General features: G+C 35.3%; 2 protein-coding genes across 3 annotated transcripts; one reads left to right on the top strand and one right to left on the bottom strand.

Annotated features, from left to right (window-relative positions):
- The first annotated feature begins 11,087 nt into the window (after positions 1-11,087).
- Positions 11,088-15,519, top strand: LOC139853939 (protein NRT1/ PTR FAMILY 6.4-like). The gene is made up of 5 exons (XM_071843278.1): positions 11,088-11,319; positions 12,793-12,800; positions 13,469-13,840; positions 14,072-14,184; positions 15,030-15,519. Exons 1-5 carry the CDS (start codon positions 11,088-11,090, stop codon positions 15,517-15,519), a joined length of 1,215 nt encoding a protein of 404 aa, XP_071699379.1.
- A 496-nt stretch (positions 15,520-16,015) lies between these two features.
- LOC139886195 (uncharacterized) lies at positions 16,016-17,582 on the bottom strand. Of its 2 annotated transcripts, none has more exons than XM_071869940.1 (4): positions 17,470-17,582; positions 16,938-17,147; positions 16,756-16,848; positions 16,016-16,159 (listed from the first exon to the last, which is right to left on the bottom strand). In XM_071869940.1, the coding sequence occupies exons 2-4, from the start codon at positions 17,127-17,129 to the stop codon at positions 16,136-16,138; spliced, it is 309 nt and encodes a 102-aa protein (XP_071726041.1). In that variant the 5' UTR covers positions 17,130-17,147; positions 17,470-17,582; the 3' UTR covers positions 16,016-16,135. The 2 variants fall into 2 exon arrangements, with proteins under 2 accessions (XP_071726041.1, XP_071726040.1); XM_071869939.1 differs by having other exon boundaries at positions 16,688-16,848.
- Between the last annotated feature and the right edge of the window lie 9,021 nt (positions 17,583-26,603).

The raw sequence follows: 26,603 nt of genomic DNA on the forward strand, positions 1-26,603 counted from the left end.
TTATTTGATTCGGGTGCGGATAGAAGCTATATGAGTAGAGATTTTTGTGCTAAATTAAGTTATCCATTGACGCCTTTGGATAGTAAATTTTTACTCGAATTAGCAAATGGTAAATTAATTTCAGCAGATAATATATGTCGGAATCGAGAAATTAAACTGGTTAGCGAAACATTTAAGATTGATTTGATACCAGTAGAGTTAGGGAGTTTTGATGTGATAATCTGTATGGACTGGTTGAAAGAAGTGAAAGCAGAGATCGTTTGTTACAAAATGCAATTCGCATTATACGAGAAAAAGGAAAACCCTTAATGGTGTACGGAGAAAAGGGCAACACGAAGCTACATCTTATTAGTAATTTGAAGGCACAAAAACTAATAAGAAAAGGTTGCTATGCTGTTCTAGCACACGTTGAGAAAGTACAAACTGAAGAAAAGAGCATCAATGATGTTCCCATTGCAAAAGAATTTCCCGATGTATTTTCGAAAGAATTACCGGGATTACCCCCACATTGATCCGTTGAATTTCAAATAGATATTGTACCAGGAGCTGCACCAATAGCTCGTGCTCCTTACAGACTCGCACCCAGCGAGATGAAAGAACTGCAAAGCCAATTAGAAGAACTTTTAGAGCGTGGTTTCATTCGACCAAGCACATCACCGTGGGGAGTTCCTGTTTTGTTTGTCAAGAAGAAAGATGGTACATTCAGGTTGTGTATCGACTACCGAGAGTTGAACAAACTTACCATCAAGAACCGCTACCCACTACCGAGAATCGACGACTTATTTGATCAACTACAAGGCTCGTCTGTTTATTCAAAGATTGACTTACGTTCCGGGTATCATCAAATGCGGGTGAAAGAAGATGATATTCCAAAGACTGCTTTCAGAACACGTTACGGTCATTACGAGTTTATGGTCATGCCGTTTAGTTTAACTAATGCACCAGCTGTGTTCATGGACCTTATGAACCGAGTGTGTGGACCATACCTTGACAAGTTTGTCATTGTTTTCATTGATGACATACTTATTTACTCAAAGAATGACCAACAACACGGTGAACATTTGAGAAGGGTGTTAGAAGTATTGAGGAAGGAAGAATTGTACGCTAAGTTTTCAAAGTGTGCATTTTGGTTGGAAGAAGTTCAATTCCTCGGTCACATAGTGAACAAAGAAGGTATTAAGGTGGATCCGGCAAAGATAGAAACTGTTGAAAAGTGGGAAACCCCGAAAACTCCGAAACACATACGCCAGTTTTTAGGACTAGCTGGTTACTACAGAAGGTTCATCCAAGACTTTTCCAGAATAGCAAAACCCTTGACTGCATTAACGCATAAAGGGAAGAAATTTGAATGGAATGATGAACAAGAGAAAGCGTTTTAGTTATTGAAGAAAAAGCTAACTACGGCACCTATATTGTCATTGCCTGAAGGGAATGATGATTTTGTGATTTATTGTGACGCATCAAAGCAAGGTCTCGGTTGTGTATTAATGCAACGAACGAAGGTGATTGCTTATGCGTCTAGACAATTGAAGATTCATGAACAAAATTATACGACGCATGATTTGGAATTAGGCACGGTTGTTTTTACATTAAAGACTTGGAGGCACTACTTATATGGGGTCAAAAGTATTATATATACCGACCACAAAAGTCTTCAACACATATTTAATCAGAAACAACTGAATATGAGGCAGTGTAGGTGGATTGAATTATTGAATGATTACGACTTTGAGATTTGTTACCACCCGGGGAAGGCAAATGTGGTAGCCGATGCCTTGAGCAGGAAGGACAGAGAACCCATTCGAGTAAAATCTATGAATATAATGATTCATGATAACCTTACTACTCAAATAAAAGAGGCGCAACAAGGAGTTTTAAAAGAGGGAAATTTAAAGGATGAAATACCCAAAGGATCGGAGAAGCATCTTAATATTAGGGAAGACGGAACCCGGTATAGGGCTGAAAGGATTTGGGTACCAAAATTTGGTAATATGAGAGAAATGGTACTTAGAGAAGCTCATAAAACCAGATACTCAATACATCCTGGAACGGGGAAGATGTACAAGGATCTCAAGAAACATTTTTGGTGGCCGGGTATGAAAGCCAATGTTGCTAAATATGTAGGAGAATGTTTGACGTGTTCTAAGGTCAAAACTGAGCATCAGAAACCATCAGGTCTACTTCAACAACCCGAAATCCCGGAATGGAAATGGGAAAACATTACCATGGATTTCATCACTAAATTGCCAAGGACTGCAAGTGGTTTTGATACTATTTGGGTAATAGTTGATCGTCTCACCAAATCAGCACACTTCCTGCCAATAAGAGAAGATGACAAGATGGAGAAGTTAGCACGACTGTATTTGAAGGAAGTCGTCTCCAGACATGGAATACCAATCTCTATTATCTCTGATAGGGATGGCAGATTTATTTCAAGATTCTGGCAGACATTACAGCAAGCATTAGGAACTCGTCTAGACATGAGTACTGCCTATCATCCACAAACTGATGGGCAGAGCGAAAGGACGATACAAACGCTTGAAGACATGCTACGAGCATGTGTTATTGATTTCGGAAACAGTTGGGATCGACATCTACCGTTAGCAGAATTTTCCTACAACAACAGCTACCATTCAAGCATTGAGATGGCGCCGTTTGAAGCACTTTATGGTAGAAAGTGCAGGTCTCCGAGTTGTTGGAGTGAAGTGGGGGATAGACAAATTACGGGTCCGGAGATTATACAAGAAACTACCGAGAAGATCATCCAAATTCAACAACGGTTGAAAACCGCCCAAAGTCGACAAAAGAGTTACGCTGACATTAAAAGAAAAGATATAGAATTTGAAATTGGAGAGATGGTCATGCTTAAAGTTGCACCTTGGAAAGGCGTTGTTCGATTTGGTAAACGAGGGAAATTAAATCCAAGGTATATTGGACCATTCAAGATTATTGATCGTGTCGGACCAGTAGCTTACCGACTTGAGTTACCTCAACAACTCGCGGCTGTACATAACACTTTCCACGTCTCGAATTTGAAGAAATGTTTTACTAAAGAAGATCTCACTATTCCGTTAGATGAAATCCAAATCAACGAAAAACTTCAATTCATCGAAGAACCCGTCGAAATAATGGATCGTGAGGTTAAAAGACTTAAACAAAACAAGATACCAATTGTTAAGGTTTGATGGAATGCTCGTAGAGGACCCGAGTTCACCTGGGAGCGTGAAGATCAGATGAAGAAGAAATACCCGCATCTATTTCCAGAAGATTCGTCAACACCTTCAACAGCTTAAAATTTCGGGACGAAATTTATTTAACGGGTAGGTACTGTAGTGACCCAAACTTTTCCATGTTTATATATATTAATTTAGATTGATATTTACATGATTAAATGTTTCAAACATGTTAAGCAATCAAACTTGTTAAGACTTGATTAATTGAAATATGTTTCATATAGACAATTGACCACCCAAGTTGACCGGCGATTCACGAACGTTAAAACTTGTAAAAACGACATGACGATATATATATATGGATATAAATATGGTTAACATGAGATTATGATAAGTAAGTATCTCCATAAGTATATTAACAATGAGTTATATACATATAAACAAGACTACTAACTTAAGGATTTCGAAACGAGACATATATGTAACGATTATCGTTGTAACGACATTTAAATGTATATATATCATATTAAGATATATTAATATATCATAATATCATGATAATATAATAATTTAACATCTCATTTGATATAATAAACAATGGGTTAACAACATTAATTGAGATCGTTAACTTAAAGGTTTCAAAACAACACTTACATGTAACGACTAACGATGACTTAACGACTCAGTTAAAATGTATATACATGTAGTGTATTTAGATGTATTAAAATACTTTTGGAAGACTTCAAGACATATGTCAAAACACTCATACTTAACGAAAATGGTTACAGTTACTTTCCCATTCTTTTCTTTCATCAGGAATTCTAGTCGTATTCTTACCCGTATTATACACAGCTTCAAAACGTACTTACTATGGGTATATACCAATAGGAACTAGCATGGGATTCCACTCTTGATTATGTCATGTATGACTAATCAATTTTAACTTCTACCATGAGCTAGTCAACTAACTAGAACTCCTTTTAACCCCACTCACCAATTACCACTCATCATTCACTCCATTTCACTTCCAATTCTCTTTCTAATTCTCTCTCAACACACACACACTATTATGAACGTATTTTTCCAGTAGTTAATCATCATCTTCATCAAAAATCACTTCAAGAATCAAGCTATAATCATCATAGGAAGAACACTTCAAGAACACTTCAAAAATCCCTTCAAGTTTACTAATTTACTTCCAAGCTTTCTAATCCATTCCAAGTAATCATCTAAGATCAAGAAACCTTTGTTATATATAGTAGGTTATCTTTATTATTCAAGGTAATATTAATATTCAAACTTTGATTCAATTTCTATAACTATAAACTATCTTAATTCGAGTAAAAATCTTACTTGAACTTGTTTTTGTGTCATGATCCTACTTCAAGAACTTTCAAGCCATCCAAGATCCTTTGAAGCTAGATCATTTCTTGTCACTTCCAGTAGGTTTACCTACTAAACTTGAGGTAGTAATGATGTTCAAAACATCATTCGATTCATATATATAAAACTATCTTATTCGAAGGTTTAAACTCGTAATCACTAGAACATAGTTTAGTTAATTCTAAACTTGTTCGCAAAAAAAAGTTAATCCTTCTAACTTGACTTTTAAAATTAACTACACACATGTTCTATATCTATATGATATGCTAACTTAATGATTTAAAACCTGGAAACACGAATAACACCGTAAAACCGGATTTACGCTGTCGTAGTAACACCGCGGGCTGTTTTGGGTTAGTTAATTAAAAACTATGATAAACTTTGATTTAAAAGTTGTTATTCTGAGAAAATGATTTTTATTATGAACATGAAACTATATCCAAAAATTATGGTTAAACTCAAAGTGGAAGTATGTTTTCTAAAATGGTCATCTAGACGTCGTTCTTTCGACTAAAATGACTACATTTACAAAAACGACTTGTAACTTATTTTTTAGACTATAAACCTATACTTTTTCTGTTTAGATTCATAAAATAGAGTTCAATATGAAACCATAGCAATTTGATTCACTCAAAACGGATTTAAAATGAAGAAGTTATGGGTAAAACAAGATTGGATAATTTTTCTCATTTTAGCTACGTGAAAATTGGTAACAAATCTATTCCAACCATAACTTAATCAACTTGTATTGTATATTATGTAATCTTGAGATACCATAGACATGTATACAATGTTTCGACCTATCATGTCGACACATCTATATATATATTTCGGAACAACCATAGACACTCTATATGTGAATGTTGGAGTTAGCTATACAGGGTTGAGGTTGATTCCAAAATATATATAGTTTGAGTTGTGATCAATACTGAGATACGTATACACTGGGTCGTGGATTGATTCAAGATAATATTTATCGATTTATTTCTGTACATCTAACTGTGGACAAATAGTTGTAGGTTACTAACGAGGACAGCTGACTTAATAAACTTAAAACATCAAAATATATTAAAAGTGTTGTAAATATATTTTGAACATACTTTGATATATATGTATATATTGTTATAGGTTCGTGAATCAACCAGTGGCCAAGTCTTACTTCCCGACGAAGTAAAAATCTGTGAAAGTGAGTTATAGTCCCACTTTTAAAATCTAATATTTTTGGGATGAGAATACATGCAGGTTTTATAAATGATTTACAAAATAGACACAAGTACGTGAAACTACATTCTATGGTTGAATTATCGAAATCGAATATGCCCCTTTTTATTAAGTCTGGTAATCTAAGAATTAGGGAACAGACACCCTAATTGACGCGAATCCTAAAGATAGATCTATTGAGCCTAACAAACCCCATCCAAAGTACCGGATGCTTTAGTACTTCGAAATTTATATCATATCCGAAGGGTGTCCCGGAATGATGGGGATATTCTTATATATGCATCTTGTTAATGTCGGTTACCAGGTGTTCACCATATGAATGATTTTTATCTCTATGTATGGGATGTGTATTGAAATATGAAATCTTGTGGTCTATTATTATGATTTGATATATATAGGTTAAACCTATAACTCACCAACATTTTTGTTGACGTTTTAAGCATGTTTATTCTCAGGTGATTATTAAGAGCTTCCGCTGTCGCATACTTAAATAAGGACGAGATTTGGAGTCCATGCTTGTATGATATTGTGTAAAAACTGCATTCAAGAAACTTATTTTGTTGTAACATATTTGTATTGTAAACCATTATGTAATGGTCGTGTGTAAACAGCATATTTTAGATTATCATTATTTGATAATCTACGTAAAGCTTTTTAAACTTTTATTGATGAAATAAAGGTTATGGTTTGTTTTAAAATGAATGCAGTCTTTGAAAAACGTCTCATATAGAGGTCAAAACCTCGCAACGAAATCAATTAATATGGAACGTTTTTAATCAATAAGAACGGGACATTTCACTATTCATGTGAGTTAGCTATTCTTTCCTTTAGCCTACACACTTCTAGCTTAAGTGAGCTATTTTCTTCTTTTAAGTTGGTATTACTATTGCTAACTCTACTACTTAGATCACAAAGCTTAACGAAATTATCAAAATTGAATTCAAAAGAGTTTGGAAGAACCTCATTGTCGATTTGTCCGACTAGGCAAGCTTCATCATCTCATTCCGAGCTCGGTGCATCGATGGCCATGAGACATGTTTCCTTTTCTTCTTCTTGTGTCTCATTTTCTTCATCGTCCCAAGCACCTCCTAGAAACGCCTTTTCGTTATTTCTTTTGGGACATTCACTTATCAAATAATTTGGATCACTGCATCCAAAACATTTCCTTAAGAACTTCTTCTTGGAATCAAAGGGTACCTTCTTTGAGTCCATTGGAGTTCGGACATGATTCACGGGTCTTCGGTAGAACTTCTTGAACGATCGAACAATAAATGCAAGTTGTTCATCGTCATTTAGGATATCATCTTCATCCTCTTCATATTCACCTTCTTCACTTGCTTTAGCTTTCAAGGCAATTGACTTATTCTTTTCTTTCTTGACTTTGTCCGCTTCTTCATCTTTGTCTATGATGACCTCATGGACTTTGAGATTTCCAATGAGTTCATCAAGCGACAATTTTTCCAAGTCCTTTGACTCATCTATTTCCGTCACTTTAGGTCTCCACTTGGAAGGTAATGCTCTTAAGAATTTGCGAACATATTGCTTGTTCGTGTAGATAGTACCTAAAGCTTTCAAACTTGAACAAATATTGTTAATTCTAGAATAGGCAATATCAATTTTCTCATCATCCGATATAACAAATTGTTCATATTGAGCTACTAGTAGTTCAATTTTATTTTCAATGACTTGCACATTTCCTTGATGAGTAACTATTAAACTATCTCATATTTCCTTTGCATTCTTAACCATAAAGACTCTTTCATATTCTTTTCTAGGCAAAGCGTTAAATATGACTAGTTTAGCTTGGTAGTTTTTTCCTACATCCGTTTTATGTTCTTTGGTCCAATTTTCTTCGGGCACAATTATTCTAGTTTTTCTATCCTCACTTAGAGTAAATGGGACATAATCGCCCTTAGTAATAATGTTCCAAACGTATATATCTTTAACACGGACATATGTTTCAAATCTTTGTTTCTAATAGCAAAATCCTTCACTCTCAAGTAGTGGAGGTCTTTGCATAGAGGAACCTTCACTATAGCTCAAGTTCTCAACTTTTTGTTCCATGATCTTTAACTCAAAAGTTTGCAAAAATTAACTTTTATCTTAAAAATGATGATTTTTAGCAAAACGTTTAGAGCAACCACTCTGATACTAATTTTAAGTAACTATAGGGGGGTTAATAGTTACTTAGTGTAATTTTGAAAACTTTTTCGATCTAGAACTTGAAATTTCTATAGTGTGATTTGGATAGCTTGTTCACAAGTATAATAAATACAAAGATAAGGGATAAGAGAACAAACACGGAGATTTATAGTGGTTCGGGAAGATGTTAACTAATCTTCCTTAATCTACTCCTTAATTCTAATGAATTGAGCGTTAGTTTCACTACGATGCTCCAAACTCGGTGGAGTGACCGGATACAACACTAGCTCCTTGATAAGTCGCAACTTATGAACCCTTACATCCCGATGAAGAATTCACAATCACTAAAAGCTCTTACCACAAGATCCCAATGCTACTACTAAGTGAAACCTCACTTATCTTCTAAATCCATTTAAGAAGATAATTTACAAGTAAACTCACAACTAAGTTTACAATCACTCTTGCTTGAATCACTTTAAATTGATTACAATGAAATTTGGATGATATCAGTAAATGTATAGAAATGTAAGTGCAAGAGGTGAGTCTTCAAGTGCTCCAAAGTTTGGCTTTTATAAGCAAGAGAAATTCAAACCCGGATGTCTGCGACTCACCCCACGGTCGATCGTGGTTTGACCATGCAGCCCTGATCTCTGAATTTTGTAGCCATTTGAGATCTTTTACTTTGGTTTTTTCCTTATTAGATGGCTGCAATTAGATGCCAAAAATAACTGAAAAGACCTGCATTACCCCTTTTGTCTTGGAAGCATTCTTTTGAAGTTGACCTAAGCTTGAGAGAGGTAAGTCACTTTGTACTAGAGGTGTTTCATTGATTTCCTCTTAAGGCAAATGTAGAATTTTGATCCCATGACAAACATATGCTTCCAAACTTCAAGTCACAAGTCTTCAACCCTTTTGTCACAATTAGTTTTTCAAGTATGTGCTCTCATTGGCTACTTGGAAGTTTTCAATTTAGACTAACTTGTTTTTATATGAAGACTTTTGGGAGTTTACACTAAACTCTTCTTAAACACGTAATTAGTGCTTAATGGTTAAACAAGTGGAGAGCATCTATTTAATTGGGACTTAATGACCATCTTTAAGTTTTACTATTTTTAATGTAGATTTAAAAATATAGTTTGAAAAACAACTTTTAGCCATATTTGAATATAAAGGAGGCAACTAATCTAAACATGTTTAAATAAGTTTTGTAAATTATAGATGCCCAGAAGTAGTCAAACATTTTTCGATCAAAAATCCGGACAGTGGGTTTTTGCGGTCGACCCACGGCTGACCGTGGAGTCGACCGTATACCTTGGTTCGGAACAAAGGTACAGGGCATCCACGATCAGACCAGCGATCGATCGTGGACCGACCGTGCTCCTTCAGTATGTTTTCAAATGACTCTTTTGACTTATCGATTTTGTGTATTGGTCGTTTGCTAGAGATAGTGTAGGCTCATGAACTTGTGTTGTTCTATACGTTGTTATAAGCATACAAGACATGGTGTCATCATCAAAACAAAGTGTTTAACATTTGAATATTAATATTGGATTACTAGCCAACAGACTATGTGAAGTCAAAACAAAATTTGGCTAATCACTTGACCAAAGGTTTAACAAGGGACTTAGTGCACAAGTCTGCTAATGGTGTGGGATTGAAGTCCATCTAGATCTTTCATAGTGAGACACCCAATTCCCTCCTAGTACAATGCTAGGAGCTTGAATTCAATGTGAAAAGCCTACTATTTGAAGATTGGAACTCATGTAAATATAATCCCAAGGTATGTGTTCAGACCTACAAGATAGATGAGGTTGAAATTTGACACTTCTTCATAGTTTTCTTGATAATTTGCATTGTAGGAGCAAGATTGAAGAAAACTACCTATGTGGACTTGAAGTTTTGTCGTTTCAAGAAAGCTTGAACTTGGCTTTTGATATGTTCATGAGAGGATTGAGACACATGGCTTATTAGTGTCGGGTCTAATTGTAGAAAGTATGAAATTGATGTGTATATTATCTTATAGTTTTCAAATGGATTGATGGGTTCAAACGTTACGAGCACGCTGATTTTCGAATTCTTGAAATGTGTAATATACTAAGGTGAAAATTTAGTCTTCGTGACATTTTCACCGATGCATTGGTTTGACTATTTCTTTACATTTTAGTAAATCATTGATAACACTAAAATGGGGGAGATTTGTTGGTGATTTTAGTGCGACCCAATATATCATTTTTGGTGTATTGGATTTGCTAGATTGAGAGTGGAAGCTATATCTAATGCTCTAGAATGAATTTGGAGAGTGTGGAGTACACGTCCATCAAAGAGTTAAAGATATAGCTTGGTTTGGATGTTAGTTTGTTGAAAACAAACTCAAATTATTGTCCACGCTTATGGTGCTCCGCACCTATGGACAAAAGCGCTACACCATATAATTAAAAATGTGAAAGTTAACATCAAAAAGTTTCCATGTGTATTGGTGAGCCGCACCAAGTGACTGGTGAGCCGCACCATAAGGCATGACCTGATGAAAAGTTGCAAAGTTTACCCAAACGAGTTGCAATGGTTCACAAATGGTTGCTTTGTTTACATCGACGTTTTGGAACATGTTTAAGTGGTTTATTAGGGTATAAATGCACGTTTCAAACATGTCTATAGCCAAGAGATGTGTCATTTAATCATGACTCATTTTGAAGGGTTGCAACACTCCATTGCACATTTTGACCTATTATAAATGAAAACCTTCATTCATTGAAGAAAGGTTCCAGAAATTTGACATTTCTAAATCACTTTCAACATTCAAACTTACGGAAATTTATTCTCTACAATTGCAAGAGATCAATTCTCTTTTGGACAAGAAAGTTGATCAAACTAGTCTTATCCCAATATTGATTTCGTGTAACCCGTGTCCAATTGGGTCAAAATACTTTATTGAGAAAGTGTTCACACGATTCTAGTTTCAATTCGGTTCCAGATTCACAACCCAAGAATCCTCATTTCTAATATTGTTGACACAGGGCACTTGACAAATTGGCAATACTAGATGAAAAGATGGACATTTCCGCATTCTGGCTCGCCCCTCAATTTTTCTTGGTAGGTGTTGGTGAAGCATTTGCGTACGTGGGCCAACTTTAAGTTTTTTGTTCGAGAATCACCTGAGAGAATGAATCAATGAGTATCGGGCTCTTCTTGAGTACTTTAGCCATGGGGTACTTTATGAGTAGTGTTCTAGTGTCGTTGATTGACATGGCAATCCCTGGGAAATGGCTTACGAACGATTTGATTAAGGGTAAATTGGAGAATTTCTATTGGGTACTTGCGATTCTTGGAGTGATAAACTTCGTGGTTTTTCTAGTATTAGCATCGAGGCATCCTTATAAAGTGAAGAACCTTAACGTTCAAGGTAAAGAAATTGAGAATTGGAATACTTAAATGGTTGAATACATCGAGGTGAAGATGACAGCAATTGGAGGGAAGGAAGAAGCTTAGTAAAAATTATCTTACATAGATTAATGTATATTGGTGCTAGCTATTTGATGTTAATTGTAGTTGTTTGTTATGATTTGTTAAAGCCTAAAGGTAGGCACATGTCAAGTATGCAACATTCTCTCCTTTATAATATTACCCTATATATACTAAATCTCATGAGGGATTTGGTCGTCATCAGGGATTTGGTTGTTTTGGCCAAAATCCTAAAACAAAACGACAATGCCAAAAAAAAAAAAACAACGCCCATCCCCCAAACTTTGAACAATTTGCAAATTCAATCCCCAAAAGAGGGGTATAAACCGTCATTTCACCATTTTAATTAATAAACTCCACCCCAATTTTTAACGGAGCATTTCTTCTCGCTCGACGCGCGTTAAATTTTTCCAACACCACCATTCAACTCGAAATAATCTTGCGAACCCAACGCAACTAACTATACGCGAAACGGACGTCTTTCAGAAAACAAACAATTATGTATACTAGGTACTAAACTCGTGTATCCAAACACAACCGTAGCAAAACGTTTTTTACATCAGCTATGATATGCAACCCGAAAGACCCCGCGGCATCGCGCGGGTCACTTTTGCTAGTTCAATAAAAAAACATTCTATATTATGCAATATCCACTTGCAATGTTTATTGGATTATCTTAGACCACTAACTTTTATCTATTGATATTCTAAAAGAAAATGTGTGAAATCATAAGTTATACCTATGAATATTCTGTTTACATTACATATATATCAATAGAAACTAATATTTCACTATTCACCCCATTATTTTATTTGTAAAGGGTATTTTTATCTTTTCAACCTACCCTTATTTATTTACTTCTCTTCCCTCCCAGAAACTTGGCGTATTCTTCCTCGTCTCTCACTCATCACCTACTGATTTTTTCCTCTCTCGTTTTCATAATCAGATATACATGGAGCATACTCTATTTTGACAAATTCAGAAGTACATAAAAGAACGTTGTACCATATTCACCACGAATGTCTGCCGAAGAACCCCAACTACTCATATTTGTAAAAAGTAGCATTGACGGAAGATGTGATAACCTTCCTTGGAATAATAGAAACATATATGTTAGTCCTTTTTATGCTCTTTAGGTGCGTAGCGATCCGTGGATTTGCATGACTATTTCACCTTTGGTGAAAGAACCAAGTTCTATATAAGTTTTTAAGTTTTTAAGTAAAAAAAATAAAGGAAATGAAAGGCAACAGTAAAGAGATGAAAGAAAATTAAAAAAAAAAAAAATACAATGTTTTTGCTTATTATATTTTACTTCTAAAATAAGCGGATTAGAAAGAAAACTATGTTATTTTGTTATAACATACAATATTTATTGCATACTGCTAAATTTATTAACGAAGTTTTAAATATATAGGAATAAAGGTAAATAATAAAAAAAAAATTACATTTGTGAGTTTTTTTAACGAATGAAATGAAATGAAAACAAAGGAAATAAAATGAAAAATATGGAGATGAAAAAAACAAAAGGAAATGTATAGAATTTTATAATGTTTTTATTTGATATACTTTACTTTTAAAATAAGCTGATTAGAAAAAAGACAATGTTATTTTATTATAACATACTATATTTATTGTTATTCTTTGTAAACAAGTCGAGTATTCCCTAGCTTTGAATTTTAGCTCCGCCTCTATATCCAAGTAACTCATTTTTGGTAAAATTTAATTTTAACTATTTTTAGGACCGTCAAATATACTAAAACAAAAAATTGTGGTATGATATTGTCAAGGAAACTACTATTGCTAAGATTTAGATAGAATTAGGAGCTTTCTCATTCCTTCCTATTCTCATAACAACTAACATATTAGGTCAATTACGTTGGGTCATTTTTCTTCACTTTTGCCTTAATAGTAAAATACCTTGTTAACTTCATCGTATATAAACTAAATATTATGTACGTGGCCTAACCGATTATCCTGTGACTGTTCCTGCCCGACCACTTCAATGTATGTTATACAACAAACCTAACCCTATAGGGCTATATAAGACTCATAACTGAAAGTATCCCTTAAGTTTTTAACTGTTGCATCAGGGAGCGACACTATTGACAATAGCAACAAGTCTCCCAAGCATAAAGCCACCTCGTTGTGTTGCTCCGACGCCATGTGAAAAAGCAATTGAAAGTCAACTAGCAATGCTTTATGCGGTTCTTTATACAATAGCATTAGGTGCCAGCGGCATAAAGTCAAACGTTTCAGGATTCGGGTCTGATCAATTTGACACTTCGGACCCTAAAGAAGAGAAAGTAATGATCTACTTTTTCAATAGGTTCTACTTCTACATTAGTCTCGGGTCTCTGTTTGCAGTAACAGTATTAGTGTGTATACAAGATAACGTAGGTAGAGGATTGGGATATGGAATATCAGCCGAAACTATGATAATAGTCGTAATTGTGTTATTTGATGTAATTAGATTGCTTTCTTTTCGTTGGATTAAACATAGAAGTCATTAGTTTCTAATTGGAACTTGTGGCTTTCTATGCCTTTGTAATTTCTCTCTTAGCGCCTTACTAGAGAGCGTTTGATTTTTTAATATATTCATTTTTTGGCCGTTAAAAAAAAAATAGTCGTAATTGTGTTACTCGGTGGGATAACTTTATATCAGTACAAGAAACCTCAATGGAGCCCACTAACAGTTATATGGAGAGTGGTTTTTTGGCGATAAAGAATACAAGTCTACCATACCTGCAAACCCGACCGCCTTGAATGAGTATAGCAACTCAAAAGTTCCACACACGACCAAGTTCAGGTATATAATGTAGCTTACACCGAGTAAATATAACACCTTTACTAATCTATGTGAAGGTGACATAATGTGCACTTATGTTTTTATTCATACCTCTAAAGGTAAGAAAACATGAAACTAAAAAGAAAGAAACCCGACGAATTTTAAAGAAACAAGGAACATTAAGTTATAAATATAACAAAATGATTCCGAAACAAAAAGAACAGAAAAAGAAAATATTACTGAATGAGCGTTGATAAGTCCACCACTCAAATTGATATATTCAGCACATCTGTGCATTTTGAGTGATAGATATATCTCTATCCTTACTAATATCTCTGTTAGCAGAAATTTCTTTCATCATCCAACAACCGGGGGTGCAAACTTTTCCCCATATAAATTTCATTAATTTGGGTTGAGTTTTGATCTCAAATGGTTTAAACAAAAAAACATTACCCAAATTAGAAACGGAATAAACAGATCCAAGATTAAAAAGGGCTAAAGGTTTTTTTTTTTTAAATAATAAAAACTAAAAAAAGGGGGTAGCAGGTCAATCCAACAGCCCTGAACAGTAATAATAAATGACAAGTTTTACCATGAACACATTGTCACTTTCTAGACCCACCCATTTTGCCAACCCTATCAACAGCTATGAAGCAAGAAACCAATATAACTAAGATGCAAAATGCAGAAGACTTACTTCTGTATTTGTACAGTAACATCACAAACTTCTTAAATTTTAACTGGATAAAACATTCTATCACTGCAACCAGATAATGTTCTAGGGTGCTAACTTGATATTATATATTTCTCCATATTTCTTTGAAACTAACTGAAAACGACTCGATTCTAAACCATTGTTGACACAGGGCACTTGACAAGGCTGATGAAAAGATGGACATTTCTGCATTCTGGCTCGCCCCTCGATTTTCCTTGGTGGGTGCGGGTGAAGCATTTGCGTACGTGGGCCAGCTTGAGTTTTTCATTAGAGAAGCACCTCAGAGAACAAAATCAATGAGTACCGGACTGTTCTTGAGTACTTTAGCCATGAGGTACTTTATGAGTAGTGTTCTAGTGTCGTTGACTGACATGGCAACCCCCGGGAAATGGCTTACGGACGATTTGAACAAGCATAAATTGCAGAATTTCTATTGGGTACTTGCGATTCTGGGAGTGAGAAACTTCGTGGTTTTTCTAGTATTAGCATCGAGACATCCTTATAAAGTGCAGAACTATAATGGTCAAGATAAAGATATTGAGAATTGGAATGCTGAAATGATTGAAGGCGTAGAGGTGAAGAAGGCAGCCATTGGAGGGGAAGGAAGAAGTTTAGTACAAATTATCTCACATAGATTATAATACTAATATATTTTGGTTCTAGATATTTGATATAACTTTTTGTTGTTTCTATGATTCGCCAAAAACGAAAAAAGCATATGTGAAGTATCAAAACATTCTATTTCTTTGTAATTTCAGTAGTATATAGTGTGCCCAAAACATTAGAAATTGAGATATGGACGTCGCAACATTAATTCCATGTTTGCATTATTCGCAATACAAATGTGCCCAAAACACCAACTGCTTATATAACCAATAAGTAACATTACATGAAACTGCAAATTTGTAAATGTGATCACCTTCCATGGAATGGGGAAGGTATTGATAAGAAACAGCTTAAATGTTTATCGGGCATAATAAAATTCGCTAAAACATATACGAACAAATAAAAATAATCTAACAGAAAAAAATTATTATTTCACTTCAGGGCATAATAGACCACATAGGTGAACACTGAAATGGGAGTTGAGACTCAAGCCTGGGTAAAGATAGAATGAACGTGTCTATAACAATAACCTTACAAATGTAAGCAGATTTCGCATAACTCAGTAAATTGGATGACTTGAAATGCTTATCAACTACAAAACATTATTGCTTTATCCAAAGAAGAACCTGGACTGTCCTCTCCAGTTAAGCTCTAAATGCGCCTCCAAAAGAAATCCTAAATCGATTAATCAAGAAAAGAACACAACTTAAGAATAAACAGAAACATTTGAAATCGAAAGAGTATTGCAGAGTGACAACAGGGTATAATAAGAATGTACAACAAGCCCACAAGAGATAAGACTAATTACTAAAGGTGGCACAATGAATGCATTGGGCAATGGATCAATACAGTTTTAGGTTAGAATTGGTCAGGTTTTAGTATGGATCAGGTTGGTTGACTAACAGACACTTCTTTTAATCCAATTCTATAGCATATAACGTAACTAGAAAGCCACTTAAGATGACAAAAACATGAGCATTACAATAATACATTAATCTATAATCTTTGTGCAAAACGATTTAGGAGGTTGTTAGCACTAAAAAGGACTTTGGGGGCTTTCTTCACCAGCTACCCTTTTAAATAAGTTATAATTCGACCCAATAAACTGGAACAACCCGTTCATAATTAAACGATTCAATTTGGCACTTTTTACAAGTAATCAACATTTACAGCACCCATTAATATAAAGGCAAGGGTACTAACATAATAACAAAGTTTTAGGCAGCTTGTTGAGACGAATCGTCACTAGCTGGAGGAGGAAGATGACTCACAACCAAAGGTGGACGAATTGCACGATGCTTTAATTCCTTTTCTTTACGTGCCTTGAACATTTCTTCAGTTTCAATTACAACCAATCTTTTAACCTGATTAATACATCAATATAATTAATGATTAATTAATCTACTAAACGTAATACAAACTACAGTTAATTCAAAATGCAAATATTGAGAACCTGTTGAAGCATCCCTCTAACAGTAGGAGTATTCCATCGCATTACAGTTCGATTACATTTTCTTAAACGTAAAGCTTCGAGAGTTCGCCTGTGAAGTCTCCTGGTTCCAGGTATTCCTCTAACTAAAGTTATGTATAAGTTTGGACTCCATGCTATTGGGACACACGCTTTGTATGCCTTGTAAGCATTCATATTTCTGTATTCTGAAACCTACATCATATCATAAAGGCTTGATTAACTGAGGTTCTGTTTAGAAAATGAATAGCAAATAATCATCTAAACGACCGAGTAACAAACTAAAAATTTATGATCAGAGGAAAATAAATTGACAAACAGAGGGCGAGTATACGATAATAAACCAAATTAACTATAGACAGAAGGTGAAATAAGTCAGAAAATAAAAATTAACAATAACACGGTAAAGGAATAACTGAACCTAGATATGCAATTACTAATAAAACAAAATAAAGATGTAACTGAGCAAGTGAAAATTACTAACAAAATGAAGCCGAAAACTAAAGGGGGATAAAACCTGAGAGGGAGATAAAAAATGAGTCGCCGCCGCCGACGATCTGAGGAATTGCGGTATCTCAGGTTAGTTAAGTTAGGGCTATTCTCTTGCACTGCAGAAGGTGCCTCTCTCTTTATGGTACTCAAAAATAAATACTATAATAAATATAAATATAAATATAATATATAAAAATAAATATAAATACTTTACTAAAATAAATACTTGGGAAAAATTTTAAAAAATGCTTGAATTTTCACCAAATTTCTATTGTATACATCCAACTTCCAAAACTCTTGTATGCATTCAACTTTTAAATACATACTATTGCATGCAAGTCATGACTAAGAGAAATAAGAGCACCGAGAGTGGTGATACATGTCACTTGACATGTCAGGTCTGACTTGCTGAGTCAGAAAAGGTGATGAGTGGTGACATATGTCACTTGGTTATGTCAGTTTTTATTTTTATCATTATTTTAATAATTTTAAATATAACGTAAATTAATATAATTATAAAAAGTACATTTTAAATAAAATAACTTCCATTAAAATAAAAATTAAACATTACAATTTCAAAAAAAAAAACATTACAATTCCTAAAGATTAAAAACATTACAATTCCTAAAAATTAAAAACATTACAATTCCTAGAAATTAAAAACAAATACGATTACATTTTCTAAACAAACGATTCAATTTCCACTTCGAAGCTTGGCCCGAATCGCCGCTTTCTTCGCTTGAAGAACCGCTACATCTTCTTCATCCATTCCATCGGTAGACATTTGTAGTATTTTCAAATCAAAGTAACTAGTCATTGAATCAAAGTACTGCTTGCACTTTCATCAAACGAGGATCTTGCGGAAGCGGCGAAACTCGAAGACGTCTTTTGTGATTTTGATTTTCTTGATTTTTCGGGAGGTCGTGGTGTTGCATCTTCCCCAAATAGCCCCGCATTTGGGTTCTCTTCCGGTTCCTCAACAGCCTTCGGTTCCTCATAAAGATCACAATCATCCAAACGAACATAATCCCGACGTGTGGTTGTTTTAAGTGGACTCGGGTTATTCCACTTTTGCCTATCTTTTAGGAAATTCCAAGCTACGTAATTGTTGAACCTCTTAAACGTCTCCACCTTGTATTGTGCATCACAACGTTCCTTGAAATCGACATCACTCTCGCCACTACGTGGAACTCGTTTGAGATGACTCACGATTCCACCATACTTTCTGCAACATTCATTCATTTTTGTCTATTTAGAGGTCAACATATCCTTAGTTGGTTTGTAAGGTGGACCCCTCGAATTGTACTCCTTCATAACCACGTTCCAAAATGAAACTAAGTTTTGATCAATGCCTTGGTTTGGATCTTCCGAAGTCGCGATCGACAATTGAGCTAAATGTAGCTCATCTTCGGGTTCCCACAAGTACTCAGTGCATCTTCTAGGTTGAGACGAATCGACCGTAACTTCTTTTCCTTTAGCCTTTGCTCTCGACTTGCGTTTTAGTGCTTGTTGTGTTTGTGGAACTTGTGTTTGCGGAATTTGTGATTGTTGTTGTTGTTGCCACATCAAAAAGGCTTGCATTTGCCCGGGAGTCATTTGTTGGAAATGATTGTTGAAAATTAGCAAATTGAGTAAAATCGAGATTACCCTCACCACCACTAGCCGGACCTTGAGTCGATATGGGTGAATATGGTTAGAGTGGACTCCATTGTGAATTGAGCTAATACGGGTTGTTTGACATCGTGCAATCGAAATTGTGTTTGAAGAAAGTAGTTGTTTGTTGTCATAACCCGTCCTTAACCATAAGAACGCGTTAGATAACGTATGATTTCATTGCGAGGTATTGACCTCTATATGAGACATTTTTGAAAGAAAACTGCATATATTATACATTACAAACCATAACCATTATTTTTGTTACAAGCTTAAGACAATAAAAAGAAGATTAACGTTTAGCGATAATCTTCGACTTACAAACTTTACAAATGATGACAACAACACGGTTTCTAGCATATTTTACAATACAACATCTCGGATATGCAGTTTTATTTTTGACACAAACATGCGTACGCAAGATCCTGGTTAGATCCAACATGATGCAGCGGAAGCTTTAGAAATCACCTGAGAATAGACATGTTTTAAAAAGGTCAACATAAAGTTGGTGAGATATAGGTTTAATGCCGGCAGCAATATATATATAGACCACAAGATTTCGTATATAAACAGTTTAATAAAAGTATTCTAAGTGGTTGAGCACTTGATAACCATACTTAACATTTTCACGTCGCATATTCCCTTTAATATGAAATCTTACTACACCGTACCAAGTGTAGTCACAAAACGAAGTACTGTGCAACCGTTGAATACTGGTCGTCCAGTCCGGTTGGGGTTGTCAGGCCCGATAGATCTATCAACAGGATTCGCGTTTACAATACCGCTGTAAATATTAGTTACCAAGCTACAGGGAAGTATGCCAGTGGTACAACTCAACGTAGAACATATTTTTCAGTTACTTGTGTCCATATCGTAAAACATAAAATACATGTATTCTCATCCCGAAATATTTAGAGTTTAAAAGTGGGACTATATACTCACTCTTGTCTTGATGATATAAATAATTTGACTCGGTCTTCCGGTTGATATCACGAACCTATCCATATATAATATATCAATATGTTTTCATTTTTAAACAAACGTTATAAATATATACTTGTTATACTTTTAATACTTTGAATAATTTCTTAGTCCGTAGTTAGCAGTCCGATGTTAGTAATTCAATTTTAATGGTTCATTTTTAGATGTTTAATATACCCGCAATGAAATAAATAAAACCCCCAACGAAATCAATAAAACCCCATCGTATATGTGTTGGTCGAGATTAATCTTGACCCATGGTACCGGTGTTGTCAAATGACGTGTTGCGTACATAAAGTACCGGTGTTGTCAAATGACGTGTTGCGTACAATCATGGGATCTTATGATTAATCTTCTCGTGTTGTTTACGGGTGATCCTGAACCATATAAAATTGAATTATAAGTACATATATATAAAATATCATGTTATCTTAGAAATATGTGATTTATATCATTTTTTTCCAATTGATCCCGTAGTTGAAATGATCTAGGATAACCAATTTTGTTTCGGTCATAGTTTCTTCGTTACAAATCCGTTTTCGTTGATTCAAATTGCCATCTTCTTGGATCGAGTTCTTCTTTAAGACTATGAACTGTAAATACCTTGTTTTGTATTCAAAATCATACGGCATAAGTGAAACATTAGTGAAACATATGAAGTTAAACATTTTTGTTACAACAAAATCATTTAATGACCATTTTTCTAAAAATACTTATACTTTGAAAAACCAAGTTTTACCTTGTTAAATTAGCATATACATAAGTTATATTACAGGTCTTGAAGTATTTTAAAAGTTAAGTTAGAAGGATCTATTTAGTTTGCAAACAAGTTTGAAAACATTCAAACTATGTTCTTGTTGTTAAACTTGTATACCACAAAATATGATAGCTATATATATATGAATCGAATAAGGTTATGAACATAGATTCTACCTCAAGTTCCTTGGATGAAGTTGCTGTAAAAGAGAAGTAAGAAGCTAGAATCAAAAGGGTACTAGAGGTGAATGAAAGATTGGAAGTAAGTTGGTGTTCTTGGAGGGTTTTCTTGAAGTGTTTTTGTATGGTTTTCTTATGGTGTTTTAGTATGGTTTTTGAAGCTAGATCTTCTTGGAAACTTTGCTGAATTGATTAAGGGTTTTAAGGCTTCAAAGTATGTGTGTGTTTTGGCTAGAAAGTTGAAGTAAAATGAATGAAGATGATGATACATATAAAGGCCATAAAAACGTGGCCATGAGGAGACAAGACAAGGTTTTCTCTTGTATTTTTGTATAATAATTCATGCATGCATCCAAATTCCAATTACCTTGCTCTAAGGGCAGTAACAAGGGTGGGTTAGGTGGTGATTTGATGTGTATTTACTATTAGTAAATACGTATAGAAGCTTGGTAAGATACGAGTACAAATACTCTAGGTATACGTATAGAAATTTTGTGAAAAATGGAATGAGGATTCAAATATAGCTATCTTTTGTGAATACACTTATATGATTTTATGTATTTAAGTTCTTAAAAGTGATTAAATACATTACTTATACGATATATGTATAAACATTATAAGTCTTAAGTATTTATGTCAAATAACGTTACGTATAGTTATCGTTTTGAAAACTTAAGTTAGTAGTTTCAAAATACACATATAACTTGTTGTTATTAATACAAAATGAGATATTAAAACATTTATTAATCATGTTAAATATGTATATATACATTTATATACACAAACGTATAATTATCATATATTGTATAGTTCGTGATATCATCGGTCAAACTAGACGGTCAAACGTTGTGTAAAACTCTTTTCGGAAATATAAGTCTCGACAATTTGGATTGCTTATCATGTTGGCAAGGTTTAATTTATGTAAATATTAATCTTATAAGTATAGTATAATCGAAAAAGTGCGGGTCGTTACATTACCTCCCCGTTAAATAAATTTCGTCCCGAAATTTTAAAATTGTACCTATTTTGCGTCATCGAGAAACAAGTGCGGATACTTTTGTTTCATCTGATCCTCGCGTTCCCAAGTAAACTCGGGACCTCTTCTAGCATTCCAACGAACCTTAACAATCGGTATATTACTCTGTTTGAGCTGTTTAACTTCACGGTCCATGATTTCGATTGGTTCTTCGACGAATTGTAGTTTCTCGTCGACATGAATTTCTTCAAGAGGAATGGTGAGGTCTTCCTTTGCAAGACACTTCTTAAGGTTTGAGACGTGAAAGGTATTATGTACTCCGGCGAGTTGTTGCGGTAACTCGAGTCGATAAGCTACCGGTCCAATGCGTTCGATGATCTTGAACGGGCCTACGTACCTTGGGTTCAGTTTACCCCTTTTGCCGAAACGTATTACACCTTTCCAAGGTGACACCTTTAGCATAACCATGTCCCCGACCTGAAACTCTAATGGTTTCCTTCAAACATCGGCGTAGCTCTTTTGGCGACTACGGGCTGTTTTCAATCTCTCCTTGATTTGTACTATCTTCTCGGTCGTTTCATGTATGATCTCGGGACCAGTTAAATGTCGATCTCCTACTTCATTCCAACAGATAGGAGATCTACACTTCCTTCCGTACAATGCTTCGAATGGCGCAGCTCCAATGCTCGCATGATAACTATTATTATACGAGAATTCTGCTAACGGTAGATATTTATCCCATCCGTTTCCAAAATCGATCACACATGCCCTGAGCATGTCTTCGAGAGTCTGAATCGTTCTTTCACTCTGTCCATCGGTTTGTGGATGATATGCGGTACTCATATCCAACCGAGTTCCTAGTGCCTCCTGTAGTGATTGCCAAAATTTTGAAGTAAATCTACTATCACGATCGGATATAATGGAAATAGGTATTCCATGCCTTGAAACTATTTCCTTTATATATAATCGTAATAATTTCTCCATTCTATCTGTTTCCTTTATAGGCAAGAAATGTGCAGATTTGGTAAGACGATCAACAATTACCCAAATGGTGTCGTATCCCCAGGCAGTCTTTGGTAACTTCGTGATGAAATCCATGGTAATACCGTCCCATTTCCATTCTGGAATTTCTGGTTGTTGAAGTAACCCTGACGGCTTCTGGTGTTCTGCTTTGACTTTGGAACAAGTTAAACATTCCCCAACATATGTTGCAACGTCTGTCTTCAAATTAGGCCACCAATAATGTGTCTTAAGATCTTGGTACATCTTTCCAACTCCAGGATGTATCGAATATCTTGTCTTATGTGCCTCGTTCAATATCAACTTCCTTAATCCACCCAACTTCGGTACCCAAATACGATTTGCAAAATATCGAATTCCATCTTCCCGCATAACGAGTTGCTTCGCATACTTCTTCATTATTTCATTTCCTATATTTTCTTTAGTAAGTGCTTCTCGTTGAACTTCTTTGATTTGTGAGTTGAGATTCATGCGAATTTTTATGTTCATCGCTCGTACTCGAATTGGTTCTCGTTCCTTTCTGCTTAGTGCGTCAGCCACCACATTCGCTTTCCCGGGATGATAACGAATTTCACAATCATAGTCGTTTATTAACTCGACCCACCTACGTTGCCTCATGTTCAATTGTTTCTGATCAAAAATATGTTGAAGGCTTTTATGATCAGTAAACACAGTGAATTTAACCCCATACAAGTAGTGTCTCCACATCTTCAATGCAAACACGACTGCTCCCAATTCTAGATCATGCGTCGTATAATTCCGCTCGTGAATCTTCAATTGTCGGGATGCAAATGCAATTACTTTCTTTCGTTGCATAAGAACACAACCAAAACCTTGTCGCGAAGCGTCACAATATATTTCAAAATCATCGTTCCCTTCTGGTAACGATAAAATAGGCGCCGTAGTTAACTTCTTCTTCAGTATTTGAAATGCGTTCTCCTGCTCCGAGGTCCATTCATATTTCTTCCCTTTTTGCGTTAACGCTGTCAACGGTTTAGCTATTCGGGAAAAATCTTGAATAAACCTTCTATAATAACCGGCTAAACCCAAAAATTGGCGTATCTGTGTTGGTGTCTTAGGAGTCTCCCATTTTTCAATAGCTTCAGTTTTTGCTGGATCAACCTGAATTCCTTCGCTATTAACAACGTGACCAAGAAATTGCACTTCTTTCAACCAGAAAGCACACTTAGAAAATTTAGCATAAAGTTGTTCTTTTCTCAACAACTCCAGTATCAACCTTAAATGCTCTTCATGCTCTTGCTCACTCTTGGAATAGATAAGAATATCATCAATGAAAACGATAACAAACTTATCTAAATACGGACTACAAACTCGATTCATGAGGTCCATGAATACAGCTGGCGCATTCGTCAATCCAAACGGCATAACCAAAAATTCGTAATGACCATAACGTGTCCGAAAAGCAGTTTTCGGAATATCCTCTTCTTTGACGCGTAGTTGATGATAGCCCGATCTTAAGTCGATTTTTGAATAAACACATGATCCTTGCAATTGATCAAATAAGTCATCAATTCTCGGTAGTGGATACCGATTCTTGATAGTTAACTTATTTAATTCACGATAATCTATACACATTCGGAAAGATCCGTCTTTCTTCTTGACAAACAAAATTGGAGCTCCCCACGGTGATGTACTTGGTCGTATGAATCCACGGTCCAATAATTCTTTTAACTGACTTTGAAGTTCTTTTAATTCGGACGGTGCAAGTCTATATGGAGCACGAGCCACTGGTGCAGCTCCTGGTACTAAATCTATTTGAAATTCCACCGATCTAAATGGAGGTAATCCCGGCAATTCTTCCGGAAAAACTTCAGGAAAATCTCTTGCCACAGGCACGTCGTTGATGCACTTTTCTTTCTTTTCGACTTTATTAACATGTGCTAAAATAGCGTAACATCCCTTTTCTAAACACTTCTTGGCTTTCAAACAGCTAATGAGTTTTAGCTTTGAATTACCCTTCTCTCCATAAATCATCACCGGTATTTTATCCTTACCAGGAATACGAATTGCCTTCTTGGCACAAACAACTTCCGCTCCTATTTTGGACATCCAGTCCATGCCGACTATTACATCAAAACCTCCTAATTCTACGGGTATTAAGTCGATTTTAAACGTTTCTCCGGCTAGATTTATTTCACAATCACGACAAATTTTATCGGCTTTAATTAGCTTACCATTAGCTAACTCAATCAAGTACTTAGCATCTAGAGGTAATGATGAACAATTCAATTTAGTGTAAAAATTTATACACACGTAACTTCTATCGGCGCCAGTATCAAATAAAATAGATGCTGATAAGTTATTAATGGTAAACGTACCCGTAACAAGTTCCGGGTCTTCTCGTGCCTCTCTAGCATTAATAACAAACGCTCTTCCACGTGCAGGTCCGCCATTCTGATTCGGGCACTGGCTCTTATAATGACCTTGTTTTCCACACCCAAAACAAGTAATGTTAGCCAAAGCAGTTCTATTTGCGTTGGTGGCAGGAGTCTTGTTACCATTTGCATTTGTAACGAGAGCCTTACAATCTTCAGCAAGATGTCCCTGTCTATTGCATTTAGTGCACAACACACTACAGTAACCAAAATGATGTTTGTGACAACGGTTGCATAAAGGACTTTGTCCTTTGTAACCAAAGCCTGAACCGCTACCCGCACCTTTCGTGGTTTCTTGTTTCTTATAAGGTTGTTGTTGGTTACCTCGATCATAACCTCCATTCCACTTTTTCTTGTTCCCCAATACCTTCACCTCAGTATTGAATGCTTTCTTGTCCAAAATGACCTGATCCATTAGCTCGTTTGCCATGGTTATAGCTTCATGAATTGTCTTAGGTTTCGATGCTGTAACGTTTGCCTTGACCTTTTTGGGCAAACCACCTTTGTACATTTCAATCTTCCGTGCTTCGGTTGGAACCAATTCAGGACATAGTAAAACCAATTCCATGAATCGCTGATTGTAGTTGGTGATTTCAGTACCAACCACCTTCAAACTTCGTAACTCATCTTCTAACTTAATAACCTCATTCCTTGGACAATACTCGGTGATTATCATTGTTTTGAATTCTTCCCATGGAGTATCATAAGCTACATCTCCTCCTACCGCCTTCACATAATTCTTCCACCATGTGAGTGCACTATCTTGTAAAGTGCACGATGCAAACTTGGTCATGTCTTTTTCATCACAACCACTGATTTTAAACACCGTCTCCATCTTTTCTATCCATCGGGTTAAACCGATCGGTCCTTCCGTTCCACTGAATGATGATGGCTTGCAAGCTTGAAACGTCTTGTAGGAGCATCCTACACGAGGATTTGGATTAACTGCAGCAGCTCTTGCAGCTTCGACCCATAACATTCTATCGTTCACTCGTTGATTGATGAGTTCCTCGAGTTCTTGTTCCGTCATTCGATTCAATCGCGCCATTTCCTAATGAAAAAAAATAATAATTATTCACATGGATTATTATAGATGTAGTGTGTATTTATAGTACATTATAGCTTGTTAATAATATGAACCAGGTATTATTATAAAAGCCTTTTCTTCTTATTAGCGTTTTATAATTATATCTTGGG

This window comes from Rutidosis leptorrhynchoides, chromosome 1 (genome assembly GCF_046630445.1).
Source record: "Rutidosis leptorrhynchoides isolate AG116_Rl617_1_P2 chromosome 1, CSIRO_AGI_Rlap_v1, whole genome shotgun sequence".
In the NCBI taxonomy this organism is placed as follows: Eukaryota; Viridiplantae; Streptophyta; class Magnoliopsida; order Asterales; family Asteraceae; genus Rutidosis; species Rutidosis leptorrhynchoides.

What these genes read in the sequence shown, in the direction of transcription:
- LOC139853939 (XM_071843278.1), top strand. Translation starts at nt 11,088, where the DNA reads ATGAGTATCGGGCTCTTCTTGAGTACTTTAGCCATGGGGTACTTTATG. An exon ending in TCGTAATTGTGTTATTTGAT is followed by an intron (nt 13,841 to 14,071) that starts GTAATTAGATTG and finishes GCCCACTAACAG; the next exon opens with TTATATGGAGAGTGGTTTTT. An exon ending in CCACACACGACCAAGTTCAG is followed by an intron (nt 14,185 to 15,029) that starts GTATATAATGTA and finishes TTGTTGACACAG; the next exon opens with GGCACTTGACAAGGCTGATG.
- LOC139886195 (XM_071869939.1), bottom strand. Translation starts at nt 17,129, where the DNA reads ATGAATGCTTACAAGGCATACAAAGCGTGTGTCCCAATAGCATGGAGT. An exon ending in TTAGAGGGATGCTTCAACAG is followed by an intron (nt 16,849 to 16,937) that starts GTTCTCAATATT and finishes TGTATTAATCAG; the next exon opens with GTTAAAAGATTGGTTGTAAT.